This window comes from Xenopus tropicalis, chromosome 8 (assembly GCF_000004195.4).
Source record: "Xenopus tropicalis strain Nigerian chromosome 8, UCB_Xtro_10.0, whole genome shotgun sequence".
Taxonomy (NCBI): Eukaryota; Metazoa; Chordata; class Amphibia; order Anura; family Pipidae; genus Xenopus; species Xenopus tropicalis.
Window position 1 is genome coordinate 9,550,798 of NC_030684.2, and position 17,109 is coordinate 9,567,906.

A 17,109-nucleotide genomic window follows, 5' to 3' on the forward strand; every position below is an offset into this window, starting at 1 on the left:
GCAATCTAATTAAAATACAAGACTTTTACTCCAAGTTAATGATGATGCCATGCTATAAAATAAATGAAGGCAGAGGCAGAGACCAGCTACCACGCAGTATTTCACAAAGAATTTCCAATTACAGTTTAGACCTGGGAAACTTTAAATCATATTCATGGCTCATCTTCAAGCACAGCAGGTGTTAGAAAGAGTTGAAGGGATCAAGAAAATAAAAAAAAAAGTTACTTTGAAGGTTACAATTGTGCCAGTTTAAAGGGTAAACACTCACTGTGTGCCCAGAACATGCCTATGTAATGGATACCTGCAGGCATATATTTCCCATAGACAGAATAAAGGTGTACTGATATCCCAGATATAACTTCACTGTATATACACTGAACTTATCCATGTACGTTGAAGTTGCCATGATGCTTACTTAGATAGAACAGTAGAAAGTGATTGGAAGGAGAAGGAAAAGTCTAAATCAGGGGTGGGCAAACTTTTTGGCTCAGGGGCCCCATACTTACAGATGGGACGGGCCGGACTGGGCCAGCGTTACACTGTTTCTGCTTGTCAGTCCCTAGACGCCAAGTCTCGCGTGATGAGACTTGCGGAGTCGGCGGGCCGGATCATGAAGAGCAACGGGCCGGCCATAGTTTGCCCACCCCTGGTCTAAATACAGGGGGGTGGGCAAAATATTAGGTGCCCCCTATTGATTGTAATCACTTACCTGATACCCCAGGCCGGTGCTCCTCTTAGCAGAAAAACCACACTGGCCAGGGCACCTGTGACCAGGCGATCCTCTTCCTTCTTTTGCCTTTGCATCGGTTGTGCGGTATAGTGAAAAGCCGAACTTCAACAAGAAGTTGTTTTTGTCTAGAGCAGTGATCCCCAAACAGTGGCCCGTGACCAACATGTTCCTCACCAAACCCTTGGATGTCGCTCCCGGTGTCCCCAAAGCAGCTGCTTATTTTTGAATTTCAGTTTAGGAGGCAAGATTTGATTGCATACAAACCAGGTGTAATTGCCAAACAGAGCCTTCTGTAGGCTGCCAGTCAACATAGGGGCTAGCAAATAGCCAATTATAGTTCTTATTGGCACCCCCAGGAACCTTTTCCATGTCTGTGTTGTTCTCCAAAACGTTTTCCATTTGAAAGTGGCTCACAGGTATAAAAGGTTGGGGATCCCTGGTCTAGATTGTTGTCTTTTTCACTGCTTTTCTGCTAAGAGAAGCACCAGCCTGGGTTATCAGGTAAGTGATTACAATCACTGGGGGGGTGCATCACATTTGGCCCCCCCAGTGACTGTAACTTTCTGCTTGGAAGGACACCATGTCTTTGTGTTTACAAAAATGTGACACTGCTGCAATATTGCTCATTGCTTATCATCATCATCATGCTTAGATAGGTAGCATTGTGGCCCACAGCGGGTAGGGGGTCCTGAGGTCAATTCCAGCTTGGGTACTGTCTGCAAGGACTGTGTACCTTCCTCATGTGTCTGCATGTGTTTCATCTGGGTACTCCTAGCCCCGGTGGGCCCCGGCCCTAGTGGGCCCCAGCGGCCCAGTCCGACCTTTGCCGGCGCTCCCCCTACTGACTGTTCCTCCCCTGACGCGGGGGCCCTGTGGGGGGGGTTAGGGGGGCCCTGGGGGGGTTAGGGGACGCGGCTGGAGCACCTGCAGGGCCCCTGGGGCGGGAGCCCCAGTGGGCCCTGCACCCCCCAGTCCGACCCTGCACCCCCCAGTACGACCCTGCATAGAGGCAGGTTAAATGACTTCTGAACTACTGAGAAAACTAACCCTACTGTGTGATTGGGGGTTTTAGCTTGTAGTTCCAATTGGGCAGGGACTGAGGGGAATTATGTATATATATCTCTGTAGTGTGCTGCATAAGGCTACAGTCACACTGGGCCTATGGTAGGCTGAGAAACTGCCAAATCGCTCACCTCAACCCGCTCCAGGGCGACTGGGTAGGCAGAAGAGACCCATGGGTGCAGGGGGTGGGGCAGGGGTGCTGGGCATGTTCATCATGTCTGCCTACCCCAGACCAGGCAGACAATGGAACAGGCTGAAGTGAGTGGTTCTGCTGTTTCTGAGCCTGTGTTTATATAGAAACAGCCCAGTGTGACTTATAAGCCTAATAGTGTTGGTGCTAAATAAATAAATAACATGTTTGAATGCAAATATATATGTACAGCAATATGAATATAGGAAGCTATGCCTTTAAATTAGCTTTAAATAGCTTAGCTATGCATTTAACACATGCAGGGATATTCATTTAGAGACAAAACTCACCTTGTGAGCTAAGCATGCTGGGAATGTACAGTACATGGCACTGCTGGACTGACCTGCTGAGAAGACACAAATGTCATTTAAGATATAACCTTCAGCATTTCAACTAAACTGAACTTTTTAACGAAATCCTGCTCAACGCGCTGGCAGCAAAATCCCCAACACACTTTGCTAACGCCACAAGGCAATTAACTTCTAAACATATTAACTTATGTCTGAAGCATGGATTTCCAAACCTCTCCAATCTCATTTTTATATTGATCTGAAGGACATTAGCAGAAATGAACAGTTCCAACTCTTGACTACAGCTCTGTCACATAATATGCTGAGGAAAGAAGAGGGTCAAAAGAATAAAGAATAGCTAGAAGGGAGTACAGAGGGAAATTGATTGCAGGAAAGGGAGCCCTGTCATTGGTGGTCAGCGGGTGATCCCATTGGTCGCGCCCCGTGCGTACATGCACGTCAGTACGCATGGGGCGCAACCTTATAAAAGGGCCTGTCTTCTTTCGGCACTCAGAAGTGCAGAGGTGTCGTCCAGGAAGGACCTCGCCGGGGGAGTCCGAAGCCACCGCCGCTGAAGAAGACGCCAGAGGAGCCGAACTAGACGTGGAGGGCTGTGCTGTGCTGGCTACCAATGTACTGGGGGGGCACAGCTGGCTACCAATGTACTAGGGGGGGCACTGCTGGCTACCAATGTACTAGGGGGGCACTGCGGCTACCAATGCATTAGGGGGGTCCTGCTGGCTACCATGTATTAGGGGGGCCCTGCTGGCTACCAATGTCTCATGTCTGTGAGTCCTTTGTACTGGTGGGGGGGGCCAGAAAATTTTGTTGTGAGGGGCCCCGTGATTTCTGATGGCGGCCCTGCTAGGCGAGGTCGTTGAGCGAATGGATGTTCTCCTGATATCCCCACCTACAGGTGGGCGATATCAGGGAAAATGTAGGCTAATCCGATCCCCAGGGCCAAACGATCAAATTATAATGGCGGCAATGGGGCAATCAATTCAGGGACCTCATCAACGAGCCGATGCGGCCCCCGATCCGACTGAATCTTTTAACCTGCCCAATCGATATCTGTCCAATTTCAGGCCAGATATCGGTCGGGCAGGCCCCTCGTTCAATAAGCTGCCGAATCGGCCCATGTATGGCCACCTTAAATCCTAGTTGACTCATAGAAAGGTAAAAATAATCCCACCACAACCCATATCCTATCTGCCTCAGTGGGAGCAATGAGATTTTTTCCTAACTTGAAGAGGGCAATTGAACCAGTGACTGCATGAAGACAGTTCATTTCCGTAACTTTGAATTAACCTAGCTAAAAAGGCATCAAGCACTTCAGAGAGGCAATTCCACAACTTCCCAGCTCTCAGTCCTTTCTCACATTCTCAAGGGATCCCCTTGTGCACTCTGGTAAGATCTACATGTCTATTAAAACAGCAATTCTCGACAATGCCTGCCACTTTAATCATTGTCAAGTACCCGTGTCTTCATTCTTTTGAAACACTTCTAATATTTTTTTTGTTTTTGGAGGCAATTCTCTGCCTAGCCCTGTGGCGATAAATAGTAAATGATTGTATTTTTTCCCTGCTCTTTACCGTTCTCGTTCTTCTTTTGTAATTTTTAGATTGGTTTCTCAATTTCATGCATTTCATGATTTGTTCAAAGCATAGCAATGGAAGAATGCTTCTATTTTAGGCTGCTTAGGAAACAATAATGCTCAAAACCTGTTGGATATCTTTATGTCTGCAAGAGTCAGATTAATGTTATAATTCCTTGCATGTAGCTTTTGGCAAGAGTTTGTGCTTGGAATATCTGTCAAGGCTGTCCAACATATTATAAATAGTGGGCCAGTTGTATGATTTGTATGATAATAATGATTTAATATTGTAAAGTCTGTGGAGCCTCTGAACATACTGGTGGCCATAAAAAATGTGTTGAAGGACCACATCCGACCCACAGGCCTCTAGTTGGACAGCCCTGCTCTGAAGGTCCCCATACACGGGCTGATCCGCTCGCTTGACGATGTCGCCAAGCGAGCGGATCTTCTCCCGATATCCCCACCTACGGGTGGGCGATATCAGGAGAATCGAGGCTAATTCGATTGTTTGGCCCTGGGGCCAAACGATCGAATTATAACGACGGGTATAGGAAAAGTCGGTCCGGGGACCGTATCAACGAGACGATGCGGTCCCCGATCCAACTAGATTTTTTAACCTGCCCGATGGAGATCTGGCCGATTTCAGGCCAGATATTGGTCGGGCAGGCCCGTCGGTAGTGCCCATACACGGGACGATTAGCTGCTGAATCGGTCTAAGGGACTGATATCGGCAGCTAGAATCGGCCTGTGTATGGCCACCTTTAGTCAATCTGCAGGTCTGGAACTAGGGGTAGGTAAAAATGGGATGTGCAAAGGGCGCAGAGGCAACAGGGGTGTTGTACCTGTTTTATTCATCTTGGATTTGGTCAAGGTCATATCTTGTCCGGCCACTACATCTCCTTGAGATATCAAAGCACCCCAAGATACAGATACGGAATCTCTTATCCGGAACCGGATTTTCCAGAAAGCTCCATATTACCGGAAAGCCATCTCCCATAAGGTCCATTTTAAGAAAATTCAATTTTCATTTTCTCTGTAATAATAAAGCAAATGTTTTTAGACTTAAGGTATGGTGATGCAAATTACAGGAAAAACCCTGACTGGGCCGGCGGGGCACAGAGAGAAAACCCAGTGACCCCAGCCCAGATCCGCTCCGTCCGGAACTTGTGCGCTCCACCCTGCCGCTAAAAGGCAGTGTAAAGGTCCGATTCAGCAGCTTATCGGCCCGTGTAGGGGCAGAAACGAGGGGCCTGCCTGACCGATATCTGGCCTATAATTGCCCAGATATCGATTGGCCAGGTTAGAAAATTCAGTCAGATCGGGGACCGCATCGGCTCGTTGATGCGGTCTCCGAACCGACTGCCCCCCCAGGGCCAAACGATTGAATTATTTTATTTTTCACCTACACGCTCCCCGCTATCGCCCACCCATAGGTGGGGATATTGGGTGAAGATCCGCTCGCCAAACGATCTCACCAAGCGAGCGGATCTCAACGTGTATGAGGGCCTTAAGGAACAGGGTGCACAACTGAGGTGGGGGCCCTTGAGGTGGAAGATCCGGTGGGCCCCTGTTATATGTTGGAACCCCAAGCCAGATAACAGATCCTATACATATACAAGGCAGCCCCTAATATAAACTACTTGTTAATGTCCCCACCCATTTCAATATTAACAAAACTTTATTAGCAGTAAGTGATTCAATACAGCATAATAAGTTAGTGACTTTTGGCCTAATCAACTGTTTCACTGATATAGAGCAAGTCAGGCTGTGACGGCCCAGAATGCATTTCCCATAGCTGTACCCACGCAGCATTCGCTAATCCCTATTAACTGTGCACTGTTTATTGATCACCCCGTACAGTAAATTAAAGTGACGTATTGTGATTCTGAGCAACAAAGAAAACCCTAACGAGAAGCTGAATCTAAGCTAAATCAGCCAAACTGCACTTGAGCAGAGGAGGGTCAATCATTTTGAGAGCGACACCAAATAGCACAGCAGGAGTCACGTAATGGATTTTATCACGTAAATGAGGAAATTATTTGCAATTTATAGCAAAGAGGGCCTATTATCAGACTTGGAGGGGAAACGCCATATGTTTAGTTGTTCTAATCAGTCTAATGGCAAGACGGATGCACTTATCAGAAAGGATCATTTTTCTCGTTTTATAGTTTTGTTTTTATTCTTTTCTCGTGAACCATGCACGCTGGGCTTAAATCTGCTTTATTCCTTGTTTGGCATGTTGTTCAGTAAATGACCTTTACTCTGAGAAAATAAACTTCAGTGCAGTGTAGTTGTTAATACTTAAGCACATGCAATGGGACCATGAGACACCTGCAGGGTTATATATAGTGGAGGCAAAGCTGGGGCAAAATAAATTGTATTCCTCTTGTGGCTCTTCAGCTGTTAAAACTTCCTACATTCATATTCAACTGCCTATACCATTTAAGGGGAGCAGTTGCAGCAACTTGCTATGTATAGCCATTGTCCCTTCCCAGAGGCTATTATCCCCCCACTGCTACTATAGGCACCATCTCTCCCTACTATACCTGCTATCCCACAGCCCCAGTCCCTTCCCAGAGGCTATTATCCCCACTGCTACTATAGGCACCATCTCTCCCTACTATACCTGCTATCCCACAGCCCCAGTCCCTTCCCAGAGGCTATTATCCCACTGCTACTATAGGCACCATCTCTCCCTACTATACCTACTATCCCACAGCCCCAGTCCCTTCCCAGAGGCTATTATCCCCCCACTGCTACTATAGGCACCATCTCTCCCTACTATACCTGCTATCCCACAGCCCCAGTCCCTTCCCAGAGGCTATTATCCCACTGCTACTATAGGCACCATCTCTCCCTACTATACCTGCTATCCCACAGCCCCAGTCCCTTCCCAGAGGCTATTATCCCCCCACTGCTACTATAGACACCATCTCTCCCTACTATACCTGCTATCCCACAGCCCCAGTCCCTTCCCAGAGGCTATTATCCCCCCCACTGCTACTATAGGCACCATCTCTCCCTACTATACCTGCTATCCCACAGCCCCAGTCCCTTCCCAGAGGCTATTATCCCCCCACTGCTACTATAGGCACCATCTCTCCCTACTATACCTGCTATCCCACAGCCCCAGTCCCTTCCTAGAGGCTATTATCCCCCCCCCCCCCCCCCCCCCACTGCTACTATAGGCACCATCTCTCCCTACTATACCTGCTATCCCACAGCCCCAGTCCCTTCCCAGAGGCTATTATCCCCCCACTGCTACTATAGGCACCATCTCTCCCTACTATACCTGCTATCCCACAGCCCCAGTCCCTTCCCAGAGGCTATTATCCCCTACTGCTACTATAGGCACCATCTCTCCCTACTATACCTGCTATCCCTCAGCCCCAGTCCCTTCCCAGAGGCTATTATCCCCCCACTGCTACTATAGGCACCATCTCTCCCTACTATACCTGCTATCCCACAGCCCCAGTCCCTTCCCAGAGGCTATTATCCCCCCACTGCTACTATAGGCACCATCTCTCCCTACTATACCCCCACTGCTATCCCACAGCCCCAGTCCCTTCCCAGAGGCTATTATCCCCCCACTGCTACTATAGGCACAATCTCTCCCTACTATACCTGCTATCCCACAACCACAGTCCCTTCCCAGAGGCTATTATCCCCCCACTGCTACTATAGGCACCATCTCTCCCTACTATACCTGCTATCCCACAGCCCCAGTCCCTTCCCAGTGGCTATTATCCCCCCACTGCTACTACAGGCACCATCTCTCCCTACTATACCTGTTATCCCACAGCCCCAGTCCCTTCCCAGAGGCTATTATCCCCCCACTGCTACTATAGGCACCATCTCTCCCTACTATACCTGCTATCCCACAGCCCCAGTCCCTTCCCAGAGGCTATTATCCCCCCACTGCTTCTATAGGCACCATCTCTCCCTACTATACCTGCTATCCCACAGCCCCAGTCCCTTCCCAGAGGCTATTATCCCCTACTGCTACTATAGGCACCATCTCTCCCTACTATACCTGCTATCCCTCAGCCCCAGTCCCTTCCCAGAGGCTATTATCCCCCCACTGCTACTATAGGCACCATCTCTCCCTACTATACCTGCTATCCCTCAGCCCCAGTCCCTTCCCAGAGGCTATTATCCCCCCACTGCTACTATAGGCCCCATCTCTCCCTACTATACCTGCTATCCCACAGCCCCAGTCCCTTCCCAGAGGCTATTATCCCCCCACTGCTACTATAGGCACCATCTCTCCCTACTATACCTGCTATCCCACAGCCCCAGTCCCTTCCCAGAGGCTATTATCCCCCCACTGCTACTATAGGCACCATCTCTCCCTACTATACCTGCTATCCCACAGCCCCAGTCCCTTCCCAGAGGCTATTATCCCCCCACTGCTACTATAGGCACCATCTCTCCCTACTATACCTGCTATCCCACAGCCCCAGTCCCTTCCCAGAGGCTATTATCCCCCCACTGCTACTATAGGCACCATCTCTCCCTACTATACCTGCTATCCCACAGCCCCAGTCCCTTCCCAGAGGCTATTATCCCCCCACTGCTACTATAGGCACCATCTCTCCCTACTGTACCTGCTATCCCACAGCCCCAGTCCCTTCCCAGAGGCTATTATCCCCTACTGCTACTATAGGCACCATCTCTCCCTACTATACCTGCTATCCCTCAGCCCCAGTCCCTTCCCAGAGGCTATTATCCCCCCACTGCTACTATAGGCACAATCTCTCCCTACTATACCTGCTATCCCACAGCCACAGTCCCTTCCCAGAGGCTATTATCCCCCCACTGCTACTATAGGCACCATCTCTCCCTACTATACCCCCACTGCTATCCCACAGCCCCAGTCCCTTCCCAGAGGCTATTATCCCCCCACTGCTACTATAGGCACAATCTCTCCCTACTATACCTGCTATCCCACAGGCACAGTCCCTTCCCAGAGGCTATTATCCCCCCACTGCTACTATAGACACCATCTCTCCCTACTATACCTGCTATCCCACAGCCCCAGTCCCTTCCCAGAGGCTATTATCCCCCCACTGCTACTATAGACACCATCTCTCCCTACTATACCTGCTATCCCACAGCCCCAGTCCCTTCCCAGAGGCTATTATCCCCCCACTGCTACTATAGACACCATCTCTCCCTACTATACCTGCTATCCCACAGTCCCAGTCCCTTCCCAGAGGCTATTATCCCCCCACTGCTACTATAGGCACCATCTCTCCCTACTATACCTGCTATCCCACAGCCCCAGTCCCTTCCCAGTGGCTATTATCCCCCCACTGCTACTATAGGCATCATCTCTCCCTACTATACCTGCTATCCCACAGCCCCAGTCCCTTCCCAGAGGCTATTATCCCCCCACTGCTACTATAGGCACCATCTCTCCCTACTATACCTGCTATCCCACAGCCCCAGTCCCTTCCCAGAGGCTATTATCCCACTGCTACTATAGGCACCATCTCTCCCTACTATACCTGCTATCCCACAGCCCCAGTCCCTTCCCAGAGGCTATTATCCCCCCACTGCTACTATAGGCACCATCTCTCCCTCCTATACCTGCTATCCCACAGCCCCAGTCCCTTCCCAGAGGCTATTATCCCCCCACTGCTACTATAGGCACCATCTCTCCCTCCTATACCTGCTATCCCACAGCCCCAGTCCCTTCCCAGAGGCTATTATCCCTCTGGGAAGGGACTTGGCATACCCCCCAACTGTCCCGCTTTTCGCGGGACAGTCCCGCTTTTTATGGCGCATCCCGCTGTCCCGGATAGTTCCATGAATGTCCCGCATTGCGGGACATTCATGGAACTATCCAGCACAGCAGGATGCGCTGGCTGGAGCCGGATGTTCACGCTTCGTCTCCGGCTTCGTTATGCCTCTCCTTGCGCTGCGCGACAGGCCCTTTTATAAGGTTGCGCCTGTGGGTATGACGTCATTACGCACGGGGCGCAACCTTATAAAAGGGCCTGTCGCGCTGCACAAGGAGAGGCATAACGAAGCCGGAGACGAAGCGCCTATGGGAGGTACAGGGGGGGAACTGTGTATTGGGGGCTACTGTGTATAGGGAGCACTGTGTATAGGGGGCTACTGTGTATAGGGAGCACTGTGTATAGGGGGCTACTGTGTATAGGGGGCTACTGTGTATAGGGGGAACTGTGTATTGGGGGGGAATGTGTATAGGGGGCACTGTGTATGGGGGCTACTGTGTATAGGGAGCACTGTGTATAGGGGGCACTGTGTATTGGGGGCTACTGTGTATAGGGAGCACTGTGTATAGGGGGCTACTGTGTATAGGGGGCTACTGTGTATAGGGGGCTACTGTGTATAGGGGGAAGTGTGTAGGGGGGGAATGTGTATAGGGGGCACTGTGTATGGGGGCTACTGTGTAAGGGGGGGCTACTGTGTAAGGAGGGGCTACTGTGTATAGGGGCACTGTGTATTGGGGGCTACTGTGTATTGGGGGGTACTGTGTATAGGGGGCACTGTGTATTGGGGGCTACTGTGTATAGGGGGCACTGTGTATGGGGGGGCTACTGTGTATGGGGGCTACTGTGTATGGGGGGCTACTGTGTATAGGGGGCTACTGTGTATGGGGGCTACTGTGTATAGGGGGCACTGTGTATTGGGGGCTACTGTGTATGGGGGGCTACTGTGTATAGGGGGCACTGTGTATTGGGGGGCTACTGTGTATAGGGGGCACTGTGTATTGGGGGCTACTGTGTATTGGGGGCTACTGTGTATTGGGGGCTACTGTGTATTGGGGGCTACTGTGTATTGGGGGCTACTGTGTATGGGGGGCTACTGTGTAAGGGGGGGCTACTGTGTATTGGGGGGGTACTGTGTATTGGGGGGGTACTGTGTATTGGGGCCACTGTGTATTGGGGGCTACTGTGTATGGGGGGGCAAAACTGGTACTTAGTTATAACTCACTTATAACTGACTGCCTTCTCTCTATATTTGTATTTTAATGTAGGAGTTGCTATATTGTTTTCCTTTGGTCGTTCAGTATGAGGGTATAGCACATTATCGTCTGCTCCCGCCATTTGATCTATATAAAAGGAGTATTTTTTTTTAAATGGGGTGTGGTAATTGGGGCGTGGCCACAAAAGGGGGCGTGGTCAAAAAAATTTGCCGCGCTGCGCACGCCAAATCTTTTTGTCCCTCTTTTCATTTTTCAAATGTTGGGAGGTATGCACTTGGATCTGAACGTGTATGGCCACCTTTACGCCGAAGGGATCTCCTTTCCCTCAGGAGTTATAGGACGCACTTTCAGTCTTATGTCTTATTTACAAAGTTTAGTAGGGCCCTAAAATTATGTTGTTGCGAAGCCCCCAGTAACGTGTAATTACCCCACTTCTTCAAAACAAAATTCCCTGCTTTATCAGTCTATATCCCTAATAAAAGAACAAATTCTACATACAGAACCTGGCCGGCCAAGGGTTTTGCTGTTTTAAAAGACAGTTTCTCTTCTCTTTGTCTCCATTGAATTCAATGCTCGGCCTAGCACACAGGCACAGCAGGGAGGCTGACAGCCGGACAAAGGCAGAGAGCTGAAAGCTGTGTGGTTGGTTTGGATCTGACCGGGGTTCATTTTCCGCAGGGTCATGCAGGGCTACCAACCCAGTTCCTTTTTTAAAACCACCCTATCAATGTATTTTCTTATTCCTTAATGAAAGGTGACCCGGCAAGGTAAGGCGACGTCTTTCAATTTAAAAAGAGAAAAAAAAAAAGTCAGCCCTGAATTTGACACCATGAGATTCAGCAGGCATTGTGAAGTCGGACAAAGCTCGGCCCACACAAGAGACTGAACTCTATATAAACCGGGGCAGTTGCACTTGAGTGGGAATTTCAGTGCATAAATTGAAGTTGGTCTCCCCTCTGCAGAAATACACTGTGGGGTACATTTACTGACCACACTGCAAACAACTCCATGCCAGGGGATCCCTTTGTGTGACCGTCCGACGTACTGCATGCCAAGAAATCCCTGGGCAACACTGAAATGAAATGAACACTGGTCAAATAACAGAATATTTACCACAGGATTTATATGCGTAAGGCTGGCACTGCCCACATAAAGGAATACTTACCACACAATTCTAATAACAAGCAGGCACTGCCCACATAAAGGAATACTTACCACACAATTCTAATGACAAGTGGGCACTGCCCATATAAAGGAATATTTACCACACAATCCTAATAACAAGCGGGCACTGCCCATATAAAGGGATATTTACCTCACAATCCTAATAACAAGCGGGCACTGCCCATATAAAGGAATTTTTTCCCCACAATCCTAATAACAAGCGGGCACTGCCCATATAAAGGAATATTTTCCCCACAATCTTAATAAAAAGTGGGCACTGCCCATATAAAGGGATATTTACCACACAATCCTAATAACAAGCGGGCACTGCCCATATAAAGGGATATTTACACCACAATCCTAGTAACAGGCGGGCACTGCCCATATAAAGGGTTATTTACCACACAATCCTAGTAACAAGCGGGTACTGCCCATATAAAGGGATATTTACCACACAATCCTAGTAACAAGCGGCACTGCCCATATAAAGGGATATTTACCACACTATCCCAGTAACAAGCGGGCACTGCCCAGATAAAGGGATATTCACCACACTATCCCAGTAAAAGGCTGGCTACTGCCTATATAAAGGGATATTCACCACTCTATCCCAGTAACAAGCGGGCACTGCCCATATAAAGGGATATTTACCCCACAATCCTTGTAACAAGCGGGCACTGCCCATATAAAGAGATATTTATCCCACAATCCTAATAACAAGCGGGCACTGCCCTTATAAAGGGATATTTATCCCACAATACTAGTAATAAGCGGGCACTGCCCATATAAAGGGATATTCACCACTCTATCCCAGTAACAAGCGGGCACTGCCCATATAAAGGGATATTTACCCCACAATCCTAGTAACAAGCGGGCACTGCCCATATAAAGGGATATTTATCCCACAATCCTAATAACAAGCGGGCACTGCCCATATAAAGGGATATTTATCCCACAATCCTAATAACAAGCGGGCACTGCCCATATAAAGGGATATTTATCCCACAATCCTAATAACAAGTGGGCACTGCCCATATAAAGGGATATTTACCCCACAATCCTAATAACAAGCGGGCACTGCCCATATAAAGGGATATTTACCCCACAATCCTAATAACAAGCGGGCACTGCCCATATAAAGGGATATTTACCCCACAATCCTAATAACAGGCGGGCACTGCCCATATAAAGGGATATTTATCCCACAATCCTAGTAACAAGCGGGCACTGCCCATATAAAGGGATATTTACCACACAATACTAGTAATAAGCGGCACTGCCCATATAAAGGGATATTTATCCCACAATCCTAATAACAAGCGGGCACTGCCCATATAAAGGGATATTTATCCCACAATACTAGTAATAAGCGGCACTGCCCATATAAAGGGATATTTATCCCACAATACTAGTAATAAGCGGCACTGCCCATATAAAGGGATATTTATCCCACAATACTAGTAATAAGCGGCACTGCCCATATAAAGGGATATTTATCCCACAATACTAGTAATAAGCGGCACTGCCCATATAAAGGGATATTTACCACAGGAACCAGGTATAAGGCTGGCACTGCCCATATTAATGAATATTTACCACCTTATCCTAGTAACAAGTGGGCACTGCCCATATAAAGGAATATTCACCAGAGAATCCCAGTAAGAGGCTGGCACTGCCCATATAATATTTAGCACTAAGGCTATGTATAGGGCAGGTGTTGCACATAGAAAGTATATTTACCTCAGGATTAAATTGTGTATATTTATCACATGACCCCCCCACCCAAAGAGAAGGCTTGTATTAGTTTCTCCTGCACAAGGGATCAAAAACATAATACTGTGGGGCCTTTCCTTTTATACTTCAGGCACCTGTTACCTATAGACTCCCAGAGCCATGCCCAGTAATTGTGCAGCGCATAGACACACACCGCTGGGGGGCGCCCCGCACAGCCCAAGCCCCAGCCGGACACCTGACAATAGCTCTGGGCGCTCGGCGCTTTCGCGTCACTCATTGGTCCACGGGCGACACGTGACGGAACTTTCAGCCAATGGCAGGAGAGAGGAGCGCTAAGGCTTCCAGTGACCAAGCGCAGAATTTTCATTCAAATCGCGGCAGGCAGACAGCTGGAGGGGCAGTGCGGAGGGCAACTGGGGCTGGAGGGGCAGTGCGGAGGGCAACTGGGGCTGGAGGGGCAGTGCGGAGGGCAACTGGGGCTGGAGGGGCAGTGCGGAGGGTAACTGGAGCTGGAGGGGCAGTGCGGAGGGTAACTGGAGCTGGAGGGGCAGTGCGGAGGGTAACTGGGGCTGGAGGGGCAGTGCGGAGGGTAACTGGAGCTGGAGGGGCAGTGCGGAGGGTAACTGGGGCTGGAGGGGCAGTGCGGAGGGTAACTGGGGCTGGAGGGGCAGTGAGGAGGGTAACTGGGGCTGGAGGGGCAGTGAGGAGGGTAACTGGGGCTGGAGGGGTATTACAGCATGGCAGGGGTAGGTTGCTGGGGTAGGTGAGCAGCAGGGAGAGCCGGCGGTATCACTTGGGAGAGAATGCCCTGGCTCAGTGCCCAGGGGGGTTGGTACTAGGGGGGAATCGCCTGTTATTTCCCGGGGAGGATGCCGGGGCGGAACAGGTACAACCTGGTGGATGATGGATGTGATTCTCGGGTGCCCCTGCACAATGAGGACGCCTTCCAGCATGGCATTCACTTCCAGGCAAAGGTGAGTCCAACAGGCTGCCCCTCCCTCTGTGCCTACTGCCCCACAGGCTGCCCCTCCCTTTGTGCCCAGTGCCCCTGCCCCACAGGCTGCCCCTCCCTTTGTGCCCAGTGCCCCTGCCCCACAGGCTGCCCCTCCCTTTGTGCTCAGTGCCTACTGCCCCACAGGCTGCCCCTCCCTTTGTGCCTACTGCCCCACAGGCTGCCCCTCCCTTTGTGCCCAGTGCCCCACAGGCTGCCCCTCCCTTTGTGCTCAGTGCCTACTGCCCCACAGGCTGCCCCTCCCTTTGTGCCTACTGCCCCACAGGCTGCCCCTCCCTTTGTGCTCAGTGCCTACTGCCCCACAGGCTGCCCCTCCCTTTGTGCCCAGTGCCTACTGCCCCTGCCCCACAGGCTGCCCCTCCCTTTGTGCCTACTGCCCCACAGGCTGCCCCTCCCTTTGTGCCTACTGCCCCTGCCCCACAGGCTGCCCCTCCCTTTGTGCCCAGTGCCTACTGCCCCTGCCCCCACAGGCTGCCCCTCCCTTTGTGCCCAGTGCCTACTGCCCCTGCCCCACAGGCTGCCCCTCCCTTTGTGCCCAGTGCCTACTGCCCCTGCCCCACAGGCTGCCCCTCCCTTTGTGCCTACTGCCCCTGCCCCACAGGCTGCCCCTCCCTTTGTGCCTACTGCCCCTGCCCCACAGGCTGCCCCTCCCTTTGTGCCTACTGCCCCTGCCCCACAGGCTGCCCCTCCCTTTGTGCCTACTGCCCCTGCCCCACAGGCTGCCCCTCCCTTTGTGCCTACTGCCCCTGCTCCACAGGCTGCCCCTCCCTTTGTGCCCAGTGCCTACTGCCCCTGCCCAATCTCTGGCATTGCCCTTCCCTTTGCCTCTGTGCCATTTCTCTGCTGCCCCTGCCCCACAGTACAGTGCCCAGTCTCTGGCATTGCCCTTCCCTTTGCCTCTGTGCCATTTCTGTGCTGCCCCTGCCCCACAGTACAGTGCCCAGTCTCTGGCATTGCCCTTCCCTTTGCCTCTGTGCCATTTCTGTGCTGCCCCTGCCCCACAGTACAGTGCCCAGTCTCTGGCATTGCCCTTCCCTTTGCCTCTGTGCCATTTCTCTGTTACCCCTGCCCCACAGTACAGTGCCCAGTCTCTGGCATTGCCCTTCCCTTTGCCTCTGTGCCATTTCTCTGCTGCCCCTGCCCCACAGTACAGTGCCCAGTCTCTGTTGCTTCTGTAATAATCCCCCCTTGGGTAATGTGCCCACCCCACCCTGCTGCAACCCATCTTATCTGTGCCCAGTTGGTGCTAGCCTGTGAGCTGTTTGCCTGCACAGTGACCAATCTATACTGCCCCTGCACAGTCTTCATTTGTGCCCTTTTCCTCTGCTTCATGCCCTTCTTGCTCTCAACCTGTGCCCTGATTACTCTGCTGCTCTTCCCTACATTGTGTCTGCCTGCTCCCTGTCAGTGTGCCCAGCCACTACATCCCTTTCCCAACCCCAGGGGGCAAGTCTCTGATGCCCCCTAACATGTGACTGCCCAGCCCATTGCCCACCTAGTCCCCTAGCACATTGCCCAGCTGCCCCAATACCCCCATAGCACATCCCTGGAAGCTGCACTTTAGTGCCCTGGGAGTGTAGGAAATATGATACCTTGGGGCTTAAACTTCTGGGGGTTTTTGTGTTTTTAGCATATTTTTCTTACTAAAATCTGCTTTTTCCATTAATAATCAGCCATATTTAACCCTAAATAATGCCAAAGACTTGCCTAGTGCATGTTCACTTGGACTCGCTGACTGATGTAGAAGTATCCTAACCAGTAACTAAGTAACTTTTTATAAATGTATCCACTTTGCGTAAACATTACATTTAACTGAATAACGACTGAACCGATTCAAAGTAACTTTTTCATAGTCCTTTGTTGATACATTATGTTCGCCTGTTTGTATTGAACTTCTTGAAATTCACTATTTTTTGCAGTTAGTCTTCATTTTATATTCTTTTGTGGTGTTTGGAATATTTTCTCTGCAACTTGCGGGATGGGATTTTGAACAGCTATCTGGTTTCCAGGGTTAAATTACCTTAACAACCAGCCAGCAGTTGGCAAAGGCAGAAGATGAATAGGAAAGGGTTTGAAAAGCAGGAAAAGCAATAAAATATAAGAGCAACCTTTGTTGCTGGAGTCAGTGACCCCCAACAAATTGTTGTTGCTTTGTTTTTTTTTCAGTCACAGCCTGGGAAAACCCAAATCAACTGAAAGAGTGAAAAGCAATGGGACATTTTCTAAGAAATCACTTTCTATGTAATAACCTGTTAAAAGTTAATTTAAAGATTAACTTCCCCTTTAGCTGTTGTTTAATTGCAACCTAAAGCAGATTGATTCTGAAGGTATAATGGATATATTGCACTGGGTCATGTTGACTACTGTCTGGTTGC

The 17,109-nt window shown here is 50.1% G+C and overlaps 1 protein-coding gene across 1 annotated transcript in view; it reads left to right on the plus strand.

Annotated features, from left to right (window-relative positions):
• The first annotated feature begins 14,118 nt into the window (after positions 1 to 14,118).
• LOC100488020 (carboxyl-terminal PDZ ligand of neuronal nitric oxide synthase protein) overlaps positions 14,119 to 17,109 on the plus strand; it is a 72,506-nt gene continuing 69,515 nt past the window's right edge. Inside the window, exon 1 of the mRNA XM_002941307.5 lies at positions 14,119 to 14,696. Within this exon, the coding sequence (XP_002941353.1) occupies positions 14,592 to 14,696 (105 nt within the window). The 5' untranslated portion in view covers positions 14,119 to 14,591. The remainder of the gene's footprint in view (positions 14,697 to 17,109) is intronic.